At 46.0% G+C, this 24,110-nt stretch overlaps 1 protein-coding gene across 2 annotated transcripts in view; it reads right to left on the bottom strand.

Annotated features, from left to right (window-relative positions):
* CHFR (checkpoint with forkhead and ring finger domains) overlaps window positions 1-24,110 on the bottom strand; it is a 99,152-nt gene that overhangs the window by 64,317 nt on the left and 10,725 nt on the right. For both annotated transcript variants that reach the window (XM_069756095.1, XM_069756094.1), the window contains exons 2-5: window positions 18,186-18,321; window positions 15,818-15,917; window positions 13,771-13,880; window positions 12,932-12,991 (exon numbers count right to left, since the gene is read on the bottom strand). In XM_069756095.1, the coding sequence (XP_069612196.1) occupies window positions 12,932-12,991; window positions 13,771-13,880; window positions 15,818-15,917; window positions 18,186-18,309 (394 nt within the window). In that variant the 5' untranslated portion in view covers window positions 18,310-18,321. The remainder of the gene's footprint in view (window positions 1-12,931; window positions 12,992-13,770; window positions 13,881-15,817; window positions 15,918-18,185; window positions 18,322-24,110) is intronic.

Below are 24,110 nucleotides of genomic sequence, written 5' to 3'. Positions count from 1 at the left end.
TTAACATCGAGACATAGAATATTATAAATAAAATCCAGAAAATCACATTGTATAAATTATATAAATTTATTTGCATTCTGCAGTGAGAAATAAGTATTTGATCCCCTACCAACCATTAAGAGTTCTGGCTCCTACAGACCAGTTAGACGCTCCTAATCAACTCATCACCTGCATTAAAGACAGCAGTCTTCCATAGTCACCTTTATAAAAGGCTCCTGTCCACAGACTCAGTCAGACTCTAACATCTACAACATGGGCAAGACCAAAGAGCTTAATAAGTATGTCAGGGACAAGATCACAGACCTGCACAAAGCGGGAATGGGCTACAAAACAATAAATAAGACGCTGGGTGAGAAGGAGACAACTGTTGGTGCAATAGTAAGAAAATGGAAGAAATACAAAATGACTGTCAATCGACATCGGTCTGGGGCACCATGCAGAATCTCACCTCGTGGGGTATCCTTGATCATGCGGAAGGCGAGAAGTCAGTCTAAAATTACACAGGGGGAACTAGTGAATGATCTCAAGGCAGCTGGGATCACAGTCACCAAGAAAACCATTGGTAACACATTACGCCATAAAGGTTTAAAATCCTGCAGTGCTTGCAAGCTCTCCCGATCAAGAAGGCACATGTGCAGGCCCATCTGAAGTTTGCCAATGACCAGCTGAATGATTCTGTGAATGATTGGGAGAATGTGCTGGGGTCAGATGAGACAAAAATTTAGCTCTTTGGCATTAACTCAACTCGCCGTGTTTGGAGGAAGAGAAATGCTGCCTATGACCCAAAAAACACCGTCCCCACTGTCAAGCATGGATGTGGAAACATCATGTTTTGGGGGTGTTTCTCTGCTAAGGGCACAGGACTACTTCACCGCATCAATGGGAAATGGGAAAATGGATTGAGCCATGTACTGAAAGATCCCGAGAAACAACCTCCTTCCCTCCGCCAGGACATTAAAAATGGGTCATGGTTGGGTCTTCCAGCAAGACAATGACACAAAACATACAGTCAAGGCAACAAAGAAGTGGCTCAAAAAGAAGCACATTAAGGTCATGGAGTGGCCTAGCCAGTATCCAGATCTTAATCCCATAGAAAACTTAAGGAGGGAGTTGAGGCTCCGAGTTGCCAAGCGACAGCCTCAAAATCTTAATGATTTAGAGATGATCTGCAAAGAGGAGTGGACCAAAATTCCTCCTGACATGTGCGCAATCCTCATCATCAACTACAAAAAAAACTCTGACTACTGTGCTTGCCAACAAGGGTTTTGCCATCAAGTATTAAGTCTTGTTTGCCAGAGGTTTCAAATACTTCTTTCTCACTGCAAAATGCAAATGCATTTGTATAAATTATATAATGTGATTTTCTGGATTTTATTATTGATATTCTATGTCTCAATGTTAAAATTAACCTACCCTTAAAATTATAGACTATTCATGTCTTTGTCATTGGGCAAACTTACAAAATCAGCAAGGGATCAAATACTTTTTTGTATAAGTTTACTTAAAATGTTTACAAGTAAAATCATAAAAAAAGCTTGCTATGGTCCACCCTGGTGGTCACAATTCTAATTAGCAGACCTAATAAGATCAGATCACAAGAAAAGAAGGAATCACAAGAAAGTCAGCAAGTGTAATAAATTACCAAAAGCTTAGAATGTTATAACAGAATAGTTATACTTACCTTACCAAACCCACACTGCTCTAATGCAGCAGATTAATAATAATAATAATCTTTATTTATATAGCGCCAACATATTCCGCAGCGCTTTACAGTTTAACAGTTTCAAACACAACAGTCATAAGTAACAACGTTAACAATACAATAATTAAAGCGAAACAAAACGACCCTGCCCCTGAGAGCTTACAATCTACAATAAGGTGATAGAGATGCAAAGTACAGGTGTGTATTTACAATGATGTATTTACAATGATGGTCCAGCCATCTTCAGAGGGTGGGGGATAGATGGGGATAGTGAATGGGCTACACACACACAAACATAAAATGAGTTTGATTAGTGAACATGATAGGCCGCTCTGAACAAATGTGTTTTGAGCAAGCGCCTAAAACTATGCAAATTGTGGATGGTCCTAATATCTTGGGGTAGAGCATTCCAGAGCATTGGTGCAGCATGGGAGAAGTCTTGGAGTCAGGAGTGGGAGGTACGGAACGGATTAGTGCAGAGGTTAGTCGAAAGTCATTTGCAGAGCGCAGCGGTCGGTTAGGCCGACAGACAAAAATGAGGGAGGAGATGTAAGGGGGTGCCGCACTGTGGAGAGCTTTGTGGGTGAGAACAAGTATTTTGAATTGTATCCTGTAATGAATGGGCAGCCAGTGTAATGACTGGTGAAGAACGGACGCATCCGAGTAACGATTAGCCAGATGGACGACCCTGGCTGCTGCATTAAGGATGGACTGGAGAGGGGAAAGTCGCGTGAGGGGGAGGCCAATTATAATAGAACATTGCAGTAGTCCAGACGGGAGTGCATCAGGGCGACAGTGAGGGTTTTTGTTGTTTCCATGGTGAGAAAAGGGCGGATTCTAGAGATGTTCGTTAGGTGTAAGCGGCACGAGCGAGCAAGAGATTGTATATGGGTGGTGAAGGAGAGATTGGAGTCAAACATAACACCCAGAAAGCACGCCTGCTGCCGGGGTGTTATTATGGTGCCACCCACGGAGAGGGAAATGTCAGATTTAGGGAGGTTAGTAGATGGCGGGAGCAGAAGAAGTTCAGTTTTGGAGAGGTTGAGTTTCAGATAGAGAGCGGACATGATGTTGGAGACTGCAGACAGACAGTCCATGGCATTCTGTAGTACAGCGGGGGTAAGGTCAGGGGATGACGTGTATAGTTGTGTGTCATCAGCATAAAGATGATACTGAAAGCCAAATCTGCTGATGGTCTGTCCAATTGGGGCTGTGTAGAGGGAGAAGAGAAGGGGGCCAAGGACTGAGCCCTGAGGTACCCCGAAAGTGAGAGGAAGAGGAGAGGAAGTGGAGCCAGAGAACAGAACACTTAAGGAGCGGTCAGAAAGGTAGGAAGAGAACCAGGAGAGAGCAGTGTCCTTAATGCCAAGTGACTGGAGCCTAGCTCCGAAAGCTGCAGAAAGGTCGAGAAGAATGAGCAGAGAGTGGTCACCGTTACTTTTTGCTGCCAGAAGGTCATTGGTCACTTTGATGAGTGCAGTTTCAGTCGAATGTAGGGGGCGGAAACCGGACTGTGAAGGGTCTAGGAGGGAGTGAGTGGAGAGGTAACGGGTAAGGCGAGAGTATATCAGGCGCTCCAAGAGTTTAGAGACGAAGGGGAGATTGGAGACCGGTCTGTAGTTATTTGGGCAAGATGGGTCAAGAGCGGGTTCCTTTAGTAATGGAGTAATGATAGACAGTTTGAAGGAGGAGGGGAAAATGCCAGAGGAGAGAGAGATTAAAGATTGTAGTTAGGTGAGTTGTGACGAATGGAGAGAGAGACTGGAGGAGGTGTGAGGGAATGGTTCGGTGGTGCATGTAGTCAGACGAGAAGAGGAGAGGAGCCTGGAGACTTCTTCTTCTGTGATGGGATCGAATGTGGAGAGTGAGTCAGGGGAGATGCAGGGAGGGATGGGAGTCACTGAACTTGGTGATTGGGAGCGGATTTCCTGACGGATAGTGTCTATTTTCTCTATAAAGTGGGAGGCCAGGTTATCAGAACAGATGTCTGTGATAGGGGCTTGTGCTTTTGGCCTGAGGAGGAAGTGAAAGGTGTCAAAAAGTTTCTTGGGATTGTTGGCTAGTGAGGAGATCAGGGTGGTGAAGTAGGTCTGTTTGGCGAGGTGAAGGGCAGAGTTATAGGTCCTTAACATATTTGAAGTGTATGAAGTGTTCTGGTGTGCGTGTTTTCCTCCATAAGCGTTCAGCACACCTAGAGCATCGCTGGAGAAATCGGGATTGCGATGTGAGCCAGGGCTGTTTCACTCTGTGTTTGGAGGTTCTGAGGGTGAGGGGCGCTAATTGGTCAAAGATGCTTCTAAGAGTGTGATTGAAGTGATGTACAGCCAGATCAGGACAGGAAAAAGAAGAGATTGGGGACAATGATGAGTGTAGGGAGTCTGAAAGTGTATGAGGGTTAATGGCATGTATATTTCTGAATGTGCGGTAGGTAGGAGTGTGCTGGGGTGGGCGAGGATTTGTGAGTGTGAAGGAGAGAATGTTGTGGTCAGAGAGGGGAAGCAGTGAGTTATCTAGGTAGGAGACTGAGCAGAGCCATGTGAAGACCAGGTCAAGGGTGTTACCGTCCTTGTGTGTCTCAGAGGTTGAGAGCTGTGAGAGGCCTAGAGAAGTGGTTAGTGATAGAAGCTGGGATGCAGATGTGGAAGTGGGGCTGTTTATGGGGATGTTGAAGTCTCCCAGGATAAGGGTTGGTAGTTCTGAGGACATGAAGTGCGGCAGCCAGGCAGAGAAATGGTCCAGGAAGTGGGTGGGTGAGCTTGGAGGCCGGTATATGACCGTTACTCTGAGGGAGAGGGGACGAAAAAGAGCCTAATGGTGTGGACGTCAAAAGAAAGGAATGAGAATGATGGAGCTGGGGGGATGACCTGGAAGGTGCATTTTGGGGAGAGAAGTATGCCGACTCCACCACCATGTTTGTTTTTGGGTCTCGGGGAATGTGAGAATTGTAAGCCACCATCTGAAATGGCAGCAGGAGAGACCGTGTCAGAATCCTGAATCCAGGTTTCCGTGAGGGCCAGCAGATTCAGAGAGTTTTTCAGAAAGTAATAGGAAAGGAAGCTTGTTGCATACAGACCGTGGATTCCAAAGGGCACAATTAAAAGAAGGAGATGAAGGAGTGCAAGTAATATTATTAAGATTATTAAGGTCCTCCAGTGATGACAGTCCAACAAGTGACTACTGCAACCCAATCACTGATTGACACCACTGAGGTCACCTCTGGGGCCCTTGCCAGTGTTGAAACATCAAGCATATAAAGAACATTGGGAGTCCACTGAAACAAAGACTGAAGTGGTGGGTAAACAATACCCATGATTGCCCTCGATAAAATAAAACTACCTATACTCACCTCCAGTTCCAGCAGTGTTGGCACTTCCGTTCTTAGGGCTCTCTTACGTGAGCACCAAGAACCAGCGTGCCGACACCTTTGGCAAGGTGCTGGCACAGGAAGGGAATAGAAATGTTATTGTAATGGAGAGAAACATGGGGAATAAGAAGGGGTTGTCCACATAGTGGACAACCCCTTTAATAAAGTACAGTAAGTATTAGGCCTCATTTAGATATCAGTTTTTAGCATATGTTGTTCATATGTAGTTTTTACTGATAGAACAAGTAGCCATAATAGCCTATGGAACAGTTCACATGTTTGTGTATTTTTTTTTTTTGAGGTGCAGAAGCCAAAAGAAATCAGAGACACATCCATTTGTGATTGGAGTCACAGATCAAAATTAACCATATAAGTCTATGACTCTGTGAAAAATCATAGACCATGCACATTGTCATATGTGTGCTGTGCATTTTTAAAACACTGTGATGGGTAAAAGAAGCTTGGCAAATCCTTTTTTTTATACAATAAAATTACTGATGAAACTGATAATAAAAACAGGACACACTGACGAAAAAAATAAATGATGAAAATCAGTCCATTTTTTTTTTTCAAAAGTGAAAAATGAAGATTTTGGGTACTTACTGTAAAATCTCTTTCTTGAAGCCTTCGTTGGGGAACACCGGAAACCATGGGTGTATGCTGCTGCCACTAGGAGGCTGACACTATGCAAAAAAGTTAGCTCCTCCACAGCAGTGTACACCCACCAACTGGCACAAAGCTAATCAGTTTGTGAGAAAGCAGTACAATATAACAGTAAACAAGGGCAGGTGTTGTGTCCCCCAATCAAGGCTCCCAAAATCTTCATTTTTCTACAGCTTAATTGGGGGACACAGGAAACCATAGGTCGTCCAAAAGCAGTCCCAAGGGTGGGAGAAAAGTAATACCCACAAGTCAGAGCTCAGGCCACTGCAGCTTTCAGGATCTTTCTACCGAGGTTCGCATCCGATGAGGCGTAAGTAGAACTTGGCAAAGGTGTGAATAGAGTACCATGTAGCAGCTTTGCAAAGCTGCAAGGCCGATGTCTTGTGGCGGAATGTCCAGTACGCCATCACTGCACAAGTAGAATGTGCAGTGACCCTAAGTGGATGCACTCTGTCCCTTAGTCAGTAAGCTTCCGGAATGGCAGACTGAACCCAGTGGGAAATGGTAGACCTGAAATTAAGGAGATCCTTCCGTGGAGCTTCAGGGATAATGAACAGAGAATCGTACGTCTGAAAATCGCTGTCCTGGAAAGGTAAGCACGGAGGGCTCTTACCAGGCCCAGTTTGTTTAGTAACCGCTCTTGAGGGTGAGAAGGCAGCGGGCAAAAGGAAGGAAGGACGATGTCCTTATTAAGATGAAATGCGGAAACCACCTTGTCCTGGGTAAAAACAAAGTAAGCAGAGAGCTGCAAGTTCGGAAACTCGCCTAATAGAGAAGAAAAAGGTGGGAGAGACTTCATGCAGTGCTTCAAATAGAGACTCCGGGGGAAAGTCGAGCACTAGGTTGAGATCACAAGGTTCTACTGGGGGCAGATAGGGAAGAATGGAATGGCCGACCCCTTGAATGAAAGTCTTGAACTGTCGACGAGATGCAAATTTCATTTGAAAAAGGATATAAAGGGCAGACACTTGTCTCTTAAGAGAACTAAGGGACAGTCCGGATTCGAAACCAGGCTATAAAAAATGGATGGCAGATGAAAAACCGGATGATGGCAGAGATGTTTCTGCCACTGAAGCAGAGCAAGAAAGACTGATTAGAGTTCCAGAATGTTGATTTGAAGAGATGATACCTGAGCGGTCCATCGGCCCTGGACTGTTAAGTCTTAAAACACTGCTCCCTAGACTGGTATCCGTTGTTACTATCTTCCAAGGTAGAAATGATCTCCCAAGATGAACTGACGGGTGAAGAAACACACGTCGGGGTGGACTCCATCCAGGAGAGGGAGCTTTGTATTACAATTGTAAGTACTTCTATGATCCATTGTGCTGCTCAACATTAAGATGCTGTTTCAGTACAGTGTGGCAGATATACTCCTGCACTATACCTATACTCAGACTATTCCCTAGTACTATGACTACATATACCAACACTCTGGCTCTATGGAGATAGTTTTTCATATTGTTCTGCACTAGCACTTGTATTACCACCTCCACTAGCCCTTCACACATATCCCATACGTGTTGCAGATCCATTTTACATTTCAGTGCATAGGTCTCAGCATTTCTTTTTTTCACTTGCCAATTCATATTACCTCTTGCTCCCTCTAGTCTACGGTCTTCTGTATATCTGAGAGTGTGGCCCTATTTTAATACTTTTATTTCTTCATGTATATTTATTTGTTTTTCCAGTTGTTGTCTCCTGATTTAATGTAATAAACTACTACTTTTTTCACTACACATTGTGTACGGACTTTATGGTCGGTTTCTCCCCATTTTCCTTATTCAGTATATTTCCAACTGTCCATTTGCCAAACCCATGTCTGGTTTCTTGACTGCAGGCTCCACTATATTATTTACTTTAGTAGTACAAAAGGCACCAAGAACATTCCCTTGCTCCCGTTTTCTCAGACTGAGACAGAGATGCGGCCCACTCGGAGGGAGGCGCACTCTAGTCGCAGGCAGTGCGGGGCTCCTGGGGTGGCGCATTAGATGGATTGCAATTTGGGCAGAGGGACAAGGTCTGACCAGAAAAAAACTTTTTATTAAAGGAGGAACATGTAAAGTGTAAGACAATAGGAAGAGGATAGGAGTGAGACTCCAGGAGGTTAGGCATAGAGTGAGAGAAAAAGAGAGCTAGTATCTGCCAGGGTGAGCTTGTCGGGGATGAGAGCTGCCCCTCAGTGGCAGTGCGTACTCGGATCCAGGATCCTGGCTGATGTAAGGAAGGCAACGCCTGTGGTGCTCATAAGTCCTGGAGATGCTGGGGTCTGGAGGGCTGAGTCTGCGGTGAGGCACGAGGTGTTGTGCTGCGGAGAGCGCAGAAGATGGCACCGGGCAGTAGGGGTCTGGGCGCCTGAGAATGAACGCAGATTTCCCGCTCAGTGAGACAGGGAGGGTGAGCAGTATCAGAATAAAGTGCGCAGCTTTCCTTCACGATGGGAGGAAGTGCCGCTCTGATTGGCAGGCGAAAATGGCTGGGAGAGTCGGTGTGCGTGACTGGCTAGGCTGTCAGAGGTGTGGCCTAGCTCCGTGGAAGGCCAGGTCAGAGCTGGGGTCTAAATATGTACCTGGAGGGCACATGGGGATGTGGGTAGCGCGAAAGCTGTTGCAGGCCATTTAGGAAAGGGGAATTTAGGTCTTACTATAGAACAGTGCTGAATATTAAGTCCCTTTCTAAGAATCTTTTTTTTTTGGAGCCCCCTTCACTGCTGTGGCTATGCCTGTCCTGAAGATCTTGAATCCGTCTTTCTTCGCAGACCAGTGGTGGAAGATGGACATCAAGGGACTTGAATGCAGGCCTCTGGACGGCTGTCATCAGGGAACCTGGGCGCAGACTTTCAGGCTGCTGTCAGGTAATGGATCCGTCTTCCTACCCTGCACGTCTGGCTCTGAAGGGGATGAGCGGGCCAGGTGTAATGCCAAGGACGGATGCCCCAAGCACTCTTGATGTGTTAGGGGTGATCGGGTCCTGCCTGGTAGACACGAGAGGATACAGTACTGATGCAATCCCTCACTGTGCTCTCGGTCTCTAGGGAGGAGAACAGAGTGACACAATTATATACTCCGTTGCCCAGAATCACAGGCTGTATCTGAAAAAGATATCATTAACCCCTTTACCCCAAAGGGTGGTTTGCACGTTAATGACTGGGTCAATTTTTACAATTCTGACCACTGTCCCTTTATGAGGTTATAACTCGAACGCTTCAACGGACACCGGTGATTCTGACATTGTTTTCTCGTGACATATTGTGCTTCATGATAGTGGTAAAATTTCTTTGATATTATCTGCGTTTATTTGTGAAAAAAATGAAAATTTGGCGAAAATTTCACAATTTTCCAACTTTGAATTTTTATGCAATTAAATCACAGAGATATGTCACACAAAATACTTAATAAGTAACATTTCCCACATGTTTACTTTACATCAGCACAATTTTTTTTTGCTAGGGAGTTATAAGGGTTAAAATTCGACCAGCAATTTCTCATTTTTACAACACCATTTTTTTTTTATGGACCACATCTCATTTGAAGTCATTTTGAGGGGTCTATATGATAGAAAATAACCAAGTGTGACACCATTCTAAAAACTGCACCCCTCAAGGTGCACAAAACCACATTCAAGAAGTTTATTAACCCTTCAGGTGTTTCACAGGAATTTTTGGAATGTTTAAATAAAAATGAACATTTAACTTTTTCACAAAAAAATTACTTCAGCTCCAATTTGTATTATTTTACCAAGGGTAACAGGAGAAAATGGACCCCAAAAGTTGTTGTACAATTTGTCTTGAGTATGCAGATACCCCATATGTGGGGTAAACCACTGTTTGGGCGCATGGCAGAGCTCGGAAGCGAAGGAGCGCCATTTGACTTTTCAATGCAAAATTTACTGGAATTGAGATGGGACGCCATGTTGCGTTTGGAGAGCCCCTGATGTGCCTAAACATTGAAACCCCCCACAAGTGACACCATTTTGGAAAGTAGACCCCCTAAGGAACTTATCTAGATGTGTGGTGAGCACTTTGATCCATTAAGTGATTCACAGAAGTTTATAATGCAGAGCCATAAAAATAAAAAAATCATATTTTTTCACAAAAACGATTTTTTTGCCCTCAATTTTTTATTTTCCCAAGGGTAAGAGAAGAAATTGGACCCCAAAAGTTGTTGTACAATTTGTCCTGAGTACGCTGGTACCCCATATGTGGGGGTAAACCAATGTTTAAGCGCTTGGCAGAGCTCGGAAGGGAAGGAGCGCCATTTGACTTTTCAATGTAAAATTGACTGGAATTGAGATGGGACGCCATGTTGCGTTTGGAGAGCCACTGATGTGCCTAAACATTGAAACCCCCCACAAGTGACACCATTTTGGAAAGTAGACCCCCTAAGGAACTCATCTAGATGTGTTGTGAGAGCTTTGAACCCCCAAGTGTTTCACTACAGTTTATAACGCAGAGCCATGAAAATAAAAATTCTTCCCCCCCCCCCCACAAAAATTATTTTTTAGCCCCCAGTTTTGTATTTTCCCAAGGGTAACAGGAGAAATTGGACCCCAAAAGTTGTTGTCCAATGTGTCCCGAGTACGCTGATACCCCATATGTTGGGGTAAACCCCTGTTTGGGCGCACGGGAGAGCTCGGAATGGAAGGAGCACTGTTTTGCTTTTTCAACGCAGAATTGGCTGGAATTGAGATCGGACGCCATGTCGCGTTTGGAGAGCCCCTGGTGTGCCTAAACAGTGGAAACCTCTCAATTATAACTGAAACCCTAATCCAAACACACCCCTAACCCTAATCTCAACGGTAACCCTAACCACACCCCTAACCCTAATCCCAACTGTAAATGTAATCCAAACCCTAACTTTAGCCCCAACCCTAACTTTAGCCCTAACCCTAGCCCTAACCCTAATGGGAAAATGGAAATAAATACATTTTTTTAATTTTTCCCTAACTAAGGGGGTGATGAAGGGGGGTTTGATTTACTATTTACAGCGGGTTTTCTAGCGGATTTTTATGATTGGCAGCCATCACACACTAAAAGACGCTTTTTATTGCAAAAAATATTTTTTTGCGTTACCACACAGAGCTATAATTTTTCCATATTTTGGTCTACATAGTCATGTGTGGTCTTTTTTTTGCAGGACGAGTTGATGTTTTTATTGGTAAGATTTTCGGGCACGTGACTTTGTTTTGTCGCTTTTTATTCCGATTTTTGTGAGGCAGAATGACCAAAAACAGCTATTCATGAATTTCTTTGGGGGGGGAGGGGCGTTTATACCGTTCCACGTTTGGTAAAATTGATAAAGCAGTTTTATTCTTCGGTCGGGTCAGTACAATTACAGCGATATCTCATTTATATCATTTTTTTATGTTTTGGCGCTTTTATACGATAAAAACTATTTTATAGAAAAAATAATTATTTTTGCATCGCTTTATTCTGAGGACTATAACGTTTTTATTTTTTCGCTGATGATGCTGTATGGCAGCTCGTTTTTTTGCAGGACAAGATGACGTTTTCAGCGATACCATGGTTATTTATATCCGTCTTTTTTGATCGCATGTTATTCCACTTTTTGTTCGGCGGTATGATAATAAAGCGTTCTTTTTTGCCTCGTTTTTTTTTTTTTTTTTTACTTTGCCACTGGCGGGGACATCACAGTAAAGTGACAGATCGCTGATCTGACACTTTGCTGTGCACTGTGTCAGATCAGCAATCTGACGTGCACTCCTGGAGGCTTCCCGTCGCCTGTTCTGAGCAGGCGCTGTGAAGTCACCTCCCTGCAGGACCCGGATGCAGCCCTGCGGCCATTTTGGATCCGGGCCTGCTGCAGGGAGGAGGAGGTGGTAAAAGACCCTCGGAGCAACACGATCACATCACGTTGCTCTGAGGGTCCCAGGGAAGCACGCAGGGAGCCCCCTCCCTGCGCGATGCTTCCCTATACCGCCGGAACACTGCGATCATCATGTTTGATCGCAGTGTGCCCGGGGTTAATGTGCCGGGGGCGGTCCGTGACCGCTCCTGGCACATAGTGCCGGATGTCAGCTGCGACAGTCAGCTGACACCAGGCCGCGCTCCCCCCGTGAGCGCGGCTGATCCCGCTGGATGTACTATTCCGCACATGGACAGAATAGTACGTCCAATGGTAGAAAGGGGTTAATAAAAGACAACAAAACCTAAGGTAGAGACAGAGCTGAGTGCAGTCATGGGTCCACCTCCTACTGACACTAAGCTAAAACTGATCAGCTTTGTGCCAGTTGGTGGGAGGAGCTAACTTTTTTTGCATAGTGTCAGCCTCCTAGCTGCAGCAGCATACACCCATAGTTAGCCGTGTCCCCCAATGAAGCGATATAGAAATTAAGTAGGTAGGGAAGCGGGAAAGGGTAAGAGCTTGACATGCTGTGAAAGACAAAGCTGGTGGGTGCCGTACCTGCTTGTGACTTCAGCCAAAATTGAAGAGATGACGGTGATTCCAGCAAATCCACTCAGATAAAATAAAATAAAATATTTGGTGCCCTTAGTCAACTTGTAAGGTTTGGCGGGTTTTCCCTCTTATTTTAAATAATTTTAAATGGTTCTAATAAAAGAAGATTTTATTCTACCTGAGTGGATGGGTTGGAATTACTGTACCCTTTCACCTTTTTGATAGAGAAATCACTGATGTCTTAAGGAGGCCTGTTTCTTTTGCTATACTGTTTGGTAAAAAATGACAAGAGGCTGGATACATAAGTCACTGATTTTCGTGATCTGTGACTTATGCGCTAATGTGCAATCATTTTTGAGAAATCGTAGCCAATACATTGTAGCATATGGCAAAATCTGTCAATCAGTAGCTTGATGGCAGTGCTAGAAAGAATACTATGATCACAGGACACTGATTACAGTCCTTGTCACGCACTGCACAGATTACCGTGTAAGTTCTCCAATTCTGCTGTACTTGAAAATAAAGGAGAAGCTTGGGAAATCAGCATCTGTCACTACGTTATCCTGTCCTTAACATATAACTTATTATTTTACAGGTACCATGACATATGCACAAAACCATTTTGCAAGAGATGTTTGATCTCAACAACGAAACGCATCATGTAGGCTTTCATTTTTTTTTTCTAGGACTGAATAGCATTCATGTTACCCTATTCTGGCTGTCAGAAGACAAAAATCTAAAGAGAAGCAACAAACATAAAAATAAAGTCTAAAATATTAACACACCCACCTGCGGGCTCTTGCATATTGTCTTGTGCTAAATTCAATGATCTGTACAGAAAAGCAACATCTACAAAACAGAAGCAAAAATCATTTTATAGAACGTTAAATTTATAAAAGAGAATCTGTCAGATTTTTGTCATCCAATCTGAGAGCAGATTTATTTAATTGTATGAACATATATTTTAATATCACATAAGAATGAATAACGAACAATAAACAGTGATTGAAAAGGAACAGAAATCAGTTGAATATCAAGATTTTCTATGTATACAATAACATTGTATTTCCAGTGTAGAAATCATTCTTGTCACCAGTATAAGATCTGAGGAGACATTTCGCAACAATGTGCTGAATTGTTCTGAGAGCAGAATATTGTAGAGACAGCGTTCTTGATTCCAGTGATGTGTCACTTACTGGGCTGCTTGCTGTAGTTTTGATAAAAATCACTGTTTTATCAGATGATCACTTATAGAATAATAAACCTGCTGCTATGTGTTTCTCCATATGCAAGAGAAAGATATAATCCCACCCCCAGCACTGATTGACAGATTTCAGCCTATGCACAGTGAGGTGGATGGGGTTATACAGAGCTCAGAATTAAAAACAAAAACTGGCAGATCTGCAGCAGATAAAACAATGATTCTCTAAATACTACAACATGCAGCCCAGTAAGTGACACAGGCGAGGAATCAAGGTCTCTGCCCCTACATCATGCTGTTCTCAAACAGGGTAGTGAAAACCTGATGACAGATTGCCTCTAAGTGCAAATACCCCCTATCCCCCCCGCCCCCAGAGTCCCTTCTGGGAGAAAAAACAACACACACACACACGCGAGTCACAACTTACTTTGTTCTGGCTCATTCTTCCTATAAACAACATAGATTATATCGCCGTTATTTAAGGTGTAGGATTGCTTCTTTACCACCTTCTGCTGGTTAATCACAGTGCCATTTGTGCTGTAAAAAACAATGTCATATGCAACATCAAATATAACATTTACAATTACCGTATATACTCGAGTATAAGCCGAGATTTTCAGCCCATTTTTTTGGGCTGAAAGTCCCCCCCTTGGCTTATACTCGAGTCATACCCGGGGTCGGCAGGGGAAGGGGAGCGGGGGCTGTCTAGTTATACTCACCTACTGCTGGCGCGGTCCCTGCGCGTCCCTGCTTCTTCCAGCGCTGCAGATTCTTCCTGTACTGAGCGGTCACATGGTACCGCTCATTACAGTAATGAATATGCGGCTCCACCTCCCATAGAGGTGGAGCCGCATATTCATTACTGTAATGATCGGTAACTGTGACCGCTCAATACAGGAAGAAGATGCAGCGGTGGAAGAAGCAGGGACGCGCAGGGACTGCGCCAGCAGTCGGTGAGTATACGGGGAGGGGAGCGCTGCGCGATATTTACCTGCTCCTCGCTCCGGTGTGGCTCCGTCTCCAGCGTCCTCTGGCAGTGACGCTCAGGTCGGAGGGCGTGGTGACGTAGTCAGTGCGCGCCCTCTGCTGAGCGTCAGTGCTGGAGATGGAGCCGCACGAGGAGCAGGTAAATATTGAAAGCGCCGGCGTCCTGAGCGAAGAGAGGCGAGTATGTGATTTTTTTTTTTTATTGCAGCATTATATATTGGAGAGCTTTATATGGAGCATCTATGGGGCCATAATGAACGGTGCAGAGCATTATATATGTGGCACAGCTTTATATGGAGCATCTATGTGGCCATAATGAACAGTATGTAGCATTATATGTGGCACAGCTTTATATGGAGCATCTTATGGGGCAATAATGAACAGTATGTAGCATTATATATGGGGCACAGCTTTATATGGAGCATCTTATGGGGCAATAATGAACAGTATGGAGCATCTATTTTTATTTTTGAAATTCACCGGTAGCTGCTGCATTTCCCACCCTAGGCTTATACTCGAGTCAAAAAGTTTTCCCAGTTTTTTGTGGCAAAATTAGGGGGGGGATCTTATACTCGGGTCGGCTTATACTCGAGTATATACGGTATATGGAAAAAGGTTTAGCGAAATCCCTAAATAAAACACTTTAAATGTGTAAACTACAGTTTTCCCATGCAGTATAATGGTAAGGTAATCCAATCTTAGTATCTCAGCGAGATCTCATTTCCCGAGACCTTGGTGCCGAGATCTCCATCTGCGCATGCAAGTTGTGTATCTTGGAAGAAGAAAAAACTAATCGGAAAATAGGTTGGTCATGGGGTTAACTGAAGTGAATTGTACCTGGGGGAAGCCAGCAAGCAGTGTACAGAGCAGTGCTGTAACATGTCCATACACCATTTACATCCTGCTGCTGTCAGAGGTACAGTAGTAACTACGATGCCAAGGAAAGGTCATCAATATAGTAGTACACAACCCCTTTAATAAGCGCCAATCGACTTCCTAGAAAGTTGAAGGTTACTTGTTAAGAGCCCTTTATCTGATTGTACAGACGGACCCTTAAAATTTCTTGTACCAAGTTTAATATGCACATTGTTACTTCAGTGAGGAAGAGGACTAGAACTCTAGAGTGCCACCTATTGGACGCAGCAATCAGGTTTGTAACACCCCGCCTGCTGGCATTCTGATCATCTGGGATCCCCAGCAATCCCAAGAACCAGTGCTCTATGGAAATCTAGTGTTGCTGGATTATGTGCACATCCACCCCATTCATTTTTTTAAGGGACTGCCGGAGATAGAGCGCAGTGTTTATCTAGCCTTTGGCACACCCATTAAGAATGAATGGAATGGAGATGCACATGATCGACCATCGCTCCATTCACATGGGGCTGATCAGAGTCCTCGTTTTCAGGGTCGCTGGGGGGGGGGGAAATCGGAAAGTTATCCACGATCCAAACTTGGTACAACCCCATTAATAGTTCTTTCCAAGTTACCTGGTGTCCTCTAAGGAAACAACTCCAGAAACCTCATCCACTGTTATTTTGCAGTGTTCTCCAGACACCAATTTGTTACCAGGAAATGAAAGGTCACAGCCTGTAAAGATAAAAATAAATAAAAAAGTCAGTCTACTGTGAATCTTCGGCCACGTGCACACAATCCGGAAGTGGCAGCGCTTTGGATGCAGCTCACGTTCGCCGCGTCCGAAGCGCTCAGTCTATTGAACGCAGATGAATCGGCATGTGTTCACTGAACTGTGCGGATAAACCGCGTCCAATACATTCTATGGATATAATTTCTGTTCCGGAGGCTTGCGTCTCCGCAAGAGAAATTGACATGCTGCGGTCTGGAGAGACGTGGTGCATGTCCGTCTCCACGGAGACTCCAGACGTCTGTGGATGCATGGTGGACATCGGATTTCTTGAAATCCCTTCCACTATGCTGTACCATCTGGACGCTGCACAAGTACGAAGCCTACAGCCTGCATCGTTTACTGATCGTCTGCACCTACCATTACAACAAGACGTGTCTAAGAACACATCCTGCTTGTTGCTTTCAGGCTGCAAATATATTAGACAAATTTAATCTGTTCTGTGTAGATGACAAAGCAATCTCATGTATAGTTTTAAAATTTTGTGGCTGGAATTACAGATCTGATGTTACAATATAGACCCCTTGTGGACACATTTCCAGTCTCCAGGACCTCGTCACAGGTGGGCAAGAGTCTAGTGGTATAAAGTATCTCCTGACAGAGCCAAATTTTTACCTTTACTGTGGGGCCTTGTTTCAATGCATTTAATAACCAATCATTAATGCATGTGCGCACAATGCTTCGATTTGATGGAGGAGCTGCCAAGGTTTTCCTAAATGAAGCTGCTTCAAGATAAAGATTGTGGTCTTATTCCAGGAGGGGCTTTGCAGTGTAAATAGCAGATGGCTTTGTTTGGAAGAAGAATGAACAGATTACTTTTTTTTTTTTTAGACTACTTCCTGGTTTCTGAAATTTTGCAGCAGTTAAAGGAGGTGACAAAATACTGAACATGTGCACAGCAATGTCGTTTTTACTGTGCATTATGTTCATTTTTTGCGATGACTTTGAGATGCTTTTTTCAGATAGGAAGCACATGAAAAATATGTGACATGCATATATTGTTAGGGCATGTTCTCACAGTTTCTTTCCAAAAGTTTTTAGAGCAGAATCCCTCCAAGTGCATGTAGACACTAGCACGCTGGCGGTCGTTTTCCTTAGGAGCCATTGACAGCGTTCATATAGAGAATTTTTCCCTGTAATGGTTAGTATAGAGTGCGGCCAACTATGATTTAGTGTTTCCAAACCTTATAGTGGTTAAAAGAAGTGACATGCGATGGATGGAACATGTGCACAGCAATGTCGTTTTGACTTTCCTGGGCATAATGTTCGTTCTTGGAGGAGCTTTTGCTGCCCTTTCGTGTGAATTCTGGGTGGAACACGCCTGAAAACGAGCTATGTGCACATATCTGATATTTCAAATTAAATCATGGTTTTTGATGAGTTTCTGCTCCAAAAACTCCAGAAAAAAATTTTTCAGTGTGTGTGAGCATACCCTTAACGTATGCATTCTTTTTCGGACAGCTCTACAAATTGCAGGCATATGTGGTACTATGTACAGTTGTGCTCAAAATTTTACATACCCCAGCAGAATTTTTTGCTTTCTTGGCCTTTTTTCAGAGAGTATGAATGATAAACTTGTTTGGTGTTATCATTCATATTCTCTGAAAAAAGGCCAAGAAAGCAAAAATTCTGCTGGGATATGTATCCTGCACTGGAACCCATTGCAAACTCCATGATTTACTATACTAGTTTTATAATGAAATCTGTGAGTGTAACAGATGTACATACCATTCAATGGGATAAAAACATGCAGCTTTTATTTCTAAACTGAATCTACGGAGCTGTGGAAATTAATGACACTATATAGAAGAGTACATACAGTACTATAAATGGATGATGGGACAGATCTGTACAAAAGTGAACACTAGCCTCCCTTTTGGTTTGTCTAGCAGGATTTGTATTAAAAAGTAACATATATGCTTACTAATATTGGCACTCCAACTTGGCATTACATAGCTTTAAATGGGCAGCCACTGAGCACTAGCTAGACGTCAGCTCTTAAGTGGGGGGGTAACAGGTACAGATGCTTATAGGGAGGGAGCGTCCAGGAAGCAGCCTCTCATGGGGTGATAAGAGGTCAGTGTGGAAGGAAGTCAGGAGTGCACACAGCTAATAAGAGTAAGACATACACTGTAGAAGCAGCTGTGCCAGTCAGCTATTATGGCACCTTCCGTCTTAACATGCCAGAACAATACATCTATGCAGAGAATTACCTTTCTTCCTTCCAATCGTCCATTCCTTTTTGCAGAGAAAAAGCTCAGCAGCAGCAAACTCTGCCTCCGCTCCTGGTAATCGGCTCAGCTTCCCCCAGGGCTTCTTCTCCCTTAAGCCTTCCATCTCAATTCACATCTGAAACAATCGGTAGAAAACCACAATGAGTTGGGGGCAGGGAGAACCAAACTTATGCATCAGAGACAGGAGAGGTCCCCTCCCCGCCAACCAGACACAACAGTACCAGCAGCTCAGACTAGAGAACAAGCTACTAGAGTACAAGCTAACATCCAAGGAACTGGATGGAGATGGGCGGAACGGCATTAACCCTTTCACCATGTGCTGCATTTAAGCAAGCCCAGTATAACAATAGATGTAACTTATTATTAGAAAAACAATCCTAATCAAATCCAAAGAAAAATGGGAGAAATAAGGCTGGAAGTTGTAGCCCGAAATGGCAATTTGGTTCTAGACAGGGAAAAGCAGTGCTGTAACTAGATCTGTTCTGTATGTCATCAACAAATGAATGCACAATCCCACTCAGACAAAGGATGCCGCCGAAATCTGGAAAAGCATCATAGTGAGCCAATAGAGCGAAGGTAGAGACTGTGCATGGTGAATCCTGGTGACATGGGGGGACACATTACACAGCAGATATAGAAAGATATTATTGCCTGGCTATTATTCTGGGAGGCTGGACAGCCTGAGCCGGGGAGTGGGGGTTGGAGGCAGCTGTCTGCGAGTGATTGGGAGATGAGGTGCCATGGAATTTATGTCTACTGTGGGAGGTGCGGGGGTTTGTTGTGAAGACTTCATTATGTGTGGGGGGGGGAACTGCAAAAAATAAAAGTTTACTTATTGCTGTACATACATGCTAGCCACCTTAGGGAGAGACCCAAGTTGGGCTAAATGTAGCGGGACGAAAGAGACCGAAAAGCCCTCTACTCAAAGGAAATACATAGTGGATGCTTTCCTGAAACGGAAAGTACTTGCAAGCAGCATAATACAAAGAATAGCAGGTTTACCCAGAATCCTTTGCAGTAGGCGGAGTGGGCTACATTTAGCCCAACTTGGGTCTCTCCCTAAGGTGGCTAGCATGTATGTATCGCTTGCTCACCGAGCCCCACTCCATACAGCCAACCAATTCCAGCCCTGTGCTGATGAGGGCCTAAAGCCCGAAACACGTGTCCACAGGTAGGAATTGGTTGGCTGTGTAAATTTAGAAACTAATCCGCAGCATTGCACGCTTGGCGGTTCCAAGCGCTGTGGATTAGACAGGGGTGGAAAGAGATGATTTGCATAGCTCCGCCTACTGCAAAGGATTCTGGGTAAACCTGCTATTCTTTGTATTATGCTGCTTGCAAGTACTTTCCGTTTCAGGAAAGCATCCACTATGTATTTCCTTTGAGTAGAGGGCTTTTCGGTCTCTTTCGTCCCGCTACATTTAGCCCAACTTGGGTCTCTCCCTAAGGTGGCTAGCATGTATGTATCGCTTGCTCACCGAGCCCCACTCCATACAGCCAACCAATTCCAGCCCTGTGCTGATGAGGGCCTAAAGCCCGAAACACGTGTCCACAGGTAGGAATTGGTTGGCTGTGTAAATTTAGAAACTAATCCGCAGCATTGCACGCTTGGCGGTTCCAAGCGCTGTGGATTAGACAGGGGTGGAAAGAGATGATTTGCATAGCTCCGCCTACTGCAAAGGATTCTGGGTAAACCTGCTATTCTTTGTATTATGCTGCTTGCAAGTACTTTCCGTTTCAGGAAAGCATCCACTACTTATTGCTGAAAAAGCTTGGGAGCAAAATCAGGTACAGGTAACGGAGAGGGGGTGAAAAAGTGGGCAACATACTCTCCACTGATTTGGAAGGGTGGCAGTGTTCAGAATAGTGCAAGAGAAACAGCCATTAGCCGGGCACAGACCCAACCCTGGAAACAGGAACACATGGGCTACTTGCACAGTGAACAAGTCTGTATGATCATGTTCACACACCACCAAGAAACCTGAAGACACAAAAGAGAATAGTAAAACCAAAAACACTCAGTTTGAAAAAATGTTGCAGTAATCCGCAAGTGCTAGTAAAAGGTTTCTTGGTAGAAAGCTGTTCTACCCTGTATGCACACATGGATTTTTCCTCTCTGAACCCTGTTCACACAGGTTATATACAGATGATCAGGTTTTTAAATACATCAGATAGGGATTGCATACATTAGTTAGGACTGCTCTGATAAGGGTATACCGTGAAGATTGGTAGAGCAGCTTAGTATACATTTTTTGCAAAAAACGTATCAACCAAATACCCTGTTTTTTACATCTTTTACTAGCACTTGCGGATTACTGCAACATTTTTTCAAACTGAGTGTTTTTGGTTTTACTATTCTCTTTTGTGTCTTCAGGTTTCTTGGTGGTGTGTGAACATGATCATACAGACTTGTTCACTGTGCAAGTAGCCCATGTGTTCCTGTTTCCATAATTGTTCTCTTGTGTCTACAAGACTGGGGAGTTCCACCACTCCTCTTGGGCTATCTGCACAAAAGCTGTTCTACCCTGTATGCACACATGGATTTTTCCTCTCTGAACCCTGTTCACACAGGTTATATACAGATGATCAGGTTTTTAAATACATCAGATAGGGATTGCATACATTAGTTAGGACTGCTCTGATAAGGGTATACCGTGAAGATTGGTAGAGCAGCTTAGTATACAGACCCAACCCTGGCTGATCGCTTTATTAATACAAAGTATCTCCGCAGGGGGAAAACCAAAATGGTTCACAGGTCGTATTTAGCCAAATATACCAGTCATAGGTTACATCTGACAACTGAACAAACCCAATATGGCAAATCAAAATCTTCACAGGTAGTCAGTTATTAATCCCATATAAGGACAGTATGTTGTGGGGTGACGATCCAGAGACCCCTCCAATGTAACTGATGGCTGGTACAGTGATCATAAGGTGTGTGTGTTTATCAGTGGTGGACAGACAGAGAGTGAGTGAGTGAGTGTGAGAGAGAGAGTCAGTGGTGGGCAAAGTGTGTGTGGGTTTCAGTGGTGGACATAGTGTGTGTGTCAGTGGCGGGCAAAGTGTGTGTGTGTCAGTGGCATACACAGTGTGTGGGTGTGAGTCAGTGGCGGACACAGCTTGTGAGTGTGTGTGAGTCGGTGGCGGACACAGCGTGTGTGTGCATGAGAGAATCAGTGGCGGACACAGCGTGTGTGTGTGTGTGAGAGAGTCAGGGGCGGACACAGCGTGTGTGAGAGAGTCAGTGGCGGACACAGCGTGTGTGTGTGAGAGTCAGTGGCGGACACAGCGTGTGTGTGTGAGAGTCAGTGGCGGACACAGCGTGTGTGTCTATGAGTCAGTGGCGGACACAGCGTGTGTGTGTGTGTGTGTGTGAGTCAGTGGCGGACACAGCGTGTGTGTGTGTGTGTGTGTGTGAGTCAGTGGCGGACACAGCGTGTGTGTGTGTGTGTGTGTGTGAGTCAGTGGCGGACACAGCGTGTGTGTGTGTGTGTGTGTGAGTCAGTGGCGGACACAGCGTGTGTGTGTGTGTGTGTGTGAGTCAGTGGCGGACACAGCGTGTGTGTGTGTGTGTGTGTGAGTCAGTGGCGGACACAGCGTGTGTGTGTGTGTGTGTGTGTGTGAGTCAGTGGCGGACACAGCGTGTGTGTGTGTGTGTGTGTGTGTGTCTGTGAGTCAGTGGCGGACACAGCGTGTGTGTGTGTGTGTGTGTGTGTGTGAGTCAGTGGCGGACACAGCGTGTGTGTGTGTGTGTGTGAGTCAGTGGCGGACACAGCGTGTGTGTGTGTGTGTGTGAGTCAGTGGCGGACACAGCGTGTGTGTGAGTCAGTGGCGGACACAGCGTGTGTGCGTGTGTGAGTCAGTGGCGGACACAGCGTGTGTGCGTGTGTGAGTCAGTGGCGGACACAGCGTGTGTGCGTGTGTGAGTCAGTGGCGGACACAGCGTGTGTGCGTGCGTGAGTCAGTGGCGGACACAGCGTGTGTGCGTGCGTGAGTCAGTGGCGGACACAGCGTGTGTGCGTGCGTGAGTCAGTGGCGGACACAGCGTGTGTGCGTGCGTGAGTCAGTGGCGGACACAGTGCGTGTGTGAGTCAGTGGCGGACACAGTGCGTGTGTGAGTCAGTGGCGGACACAGTGCGTGTGTGAGTCAGTGGCGGACACAGTGCGTGTGTGAGTCAGTGGCGGACACAGTGCGTGTGTGAGTCAGTGGCGGACACAGTGCGTGTGTGAGTCAGTGGCGGACACAGTGCGTGTGTGAGTCAGTGGCGGACACAGTGCGTGTGTGAGTCAGTGGCGGACACAGGGTGCGTGTGTGAGTCAGTGGCGGACACAGCGTGTGTGTGTGTGTGTGAGTCAGTGGCGGACACAGCGAGTGTGTGTGAGTCAGTGGCGGACACAGTGCGTGTGTGAGTCAGTGGCGGACACAGTGCGTGTGTGAGTCAGTGGCGGACACAGGGTGCGTGTGTGAGTCAGTGGCGGACACAGGGTGCGTGTGTGAGTCAGTGGCGGACACAGCGTGCGTGTGTGAGTCAGTGGCGGACACAGCGTGTGTGTGTGTGAGTCAGTGGCGGACACAGCGTGTGTGTGTGAGTCAGTGGCGGACACAGCGTGTGTGTGTGTGTGTGTGAGTCAGTGGCGGACACAGCGTGTGTGTGTGTGTGTGTGAGTCAGTGGCGGACACAGCGTGTGTGTGTGTGTGTGTGAGTCAGTGGCGGACACAGGGTGCGTGTGTGAGTCAGTGGCGGACACAGCGTGCGTGTGTGAGTCAGTGGCGGACACAGCGTGCGTGTGTGAGTCAGTGGCGGACACAGCGCGTGTGTGAGTCAGTGGCGGACACAGCGCGTGTGTGAGTCAGTGGCGGACACAGCGCGTGTGTGAGTCAGTGGCGGACACAGCGCGTGTGTGAGTCAGTGGCGGACACAGCGCGTGTGTGAGTCAGTGGCGGACACAGCGCGTGTGTGAGTCAGTGGCGGACACAGCGCGTGTGTGAGTCAGTGGCGGACACAGCGCGTGTGTGAGTCAGTGGCGGACACAGCGCGTGTGTGAGTCAGTGGCGGACACAGCGCGTGTGTGAGTCAGTGGCGGACACAGCGCGTGTGTGAGTCAGTGGCGGACACAGCGCGTGTGTGAGTCAGTGGCGGACACAGCGCGTGTGTGAGTCAGTGGCGGACACAGCGCGTGTGTGAGTCAGTGGCGGACACAGCGCGTGTGTGAGTCAGTGGCGGACACAGCGCGTGTGTGAGTCAGTGGCGGACACAGCGCGTGTGTGAGTCAGTGGCGGACACAGCGCGTGTGTGAGTCAGTGGCGGACACAGCGCGTGTGTGAGTCAGTGGCGGACACAGCGCGTGTGTGAGTCAGTGGCGGACACAGCGCGTGTGTGAGTCAGTGGCGGACACAGCGCGTGTGTGAGTCAGTGGCGGACACAGCGCGTGTGTGAGTCAGTGGCGGACACAGCGCGTGTGTGAGTCAGTGGCGGACACAGCGCGTGTGTGAGTCAGTGGCGGACACAGCGTGTGTGTGTGAGTCAGTGGCGGACACAGCGTGTGTGTGTGTGAGTCAGTGGCGGACACAGCGAGTGTGTGTGAGTCAGTGGCGGACACAGCGCGTGTGTGTGTGTGTGTGTCAGTGGCGGACACAGCGCGTGTGTGTGTGTGAGTCAGTGGCGGACACAGGGTGCGTGTGTGAGTCAGTGGCGGACACAGCGTGTGTGTGTGAGTCAGTGGCGGACACAGCGTGTGTGTATGTGTGTGTGTGTGAGTCAGTGGCGGACACAGCGTGTGTGTGAGTCAGTGGCGGACACAGCGTGTGTGTGTGTGTGTGTGAGTCAGTGGCGGACACAGCGTGTGTGTGTGAGTCAGTGGCGGACACAGCGTTTGTGTGTGTGAGTCAGTGGCGGACACAGC

The sequence above is a fragment of the Ranitomeya imitator genome, chromosome 1 (genome assembly GCF_032444005.1).
Source record: "Ranitomeya imitator isolate aRanImi1 chromosome 1, aRanImi1.pri, whole genome shotgun sequence".
Classification (NCBI taxonomy): domain Eukaryota; kingdom Metazoa; phylum Chordata; class Amphibia; order Anura; family Dendrobatidae; genus Ranitomeya; species Ranitomeya imitator.
This window is presented reverse-complemented; position numbering and strand designations above follow the sequence as displayed.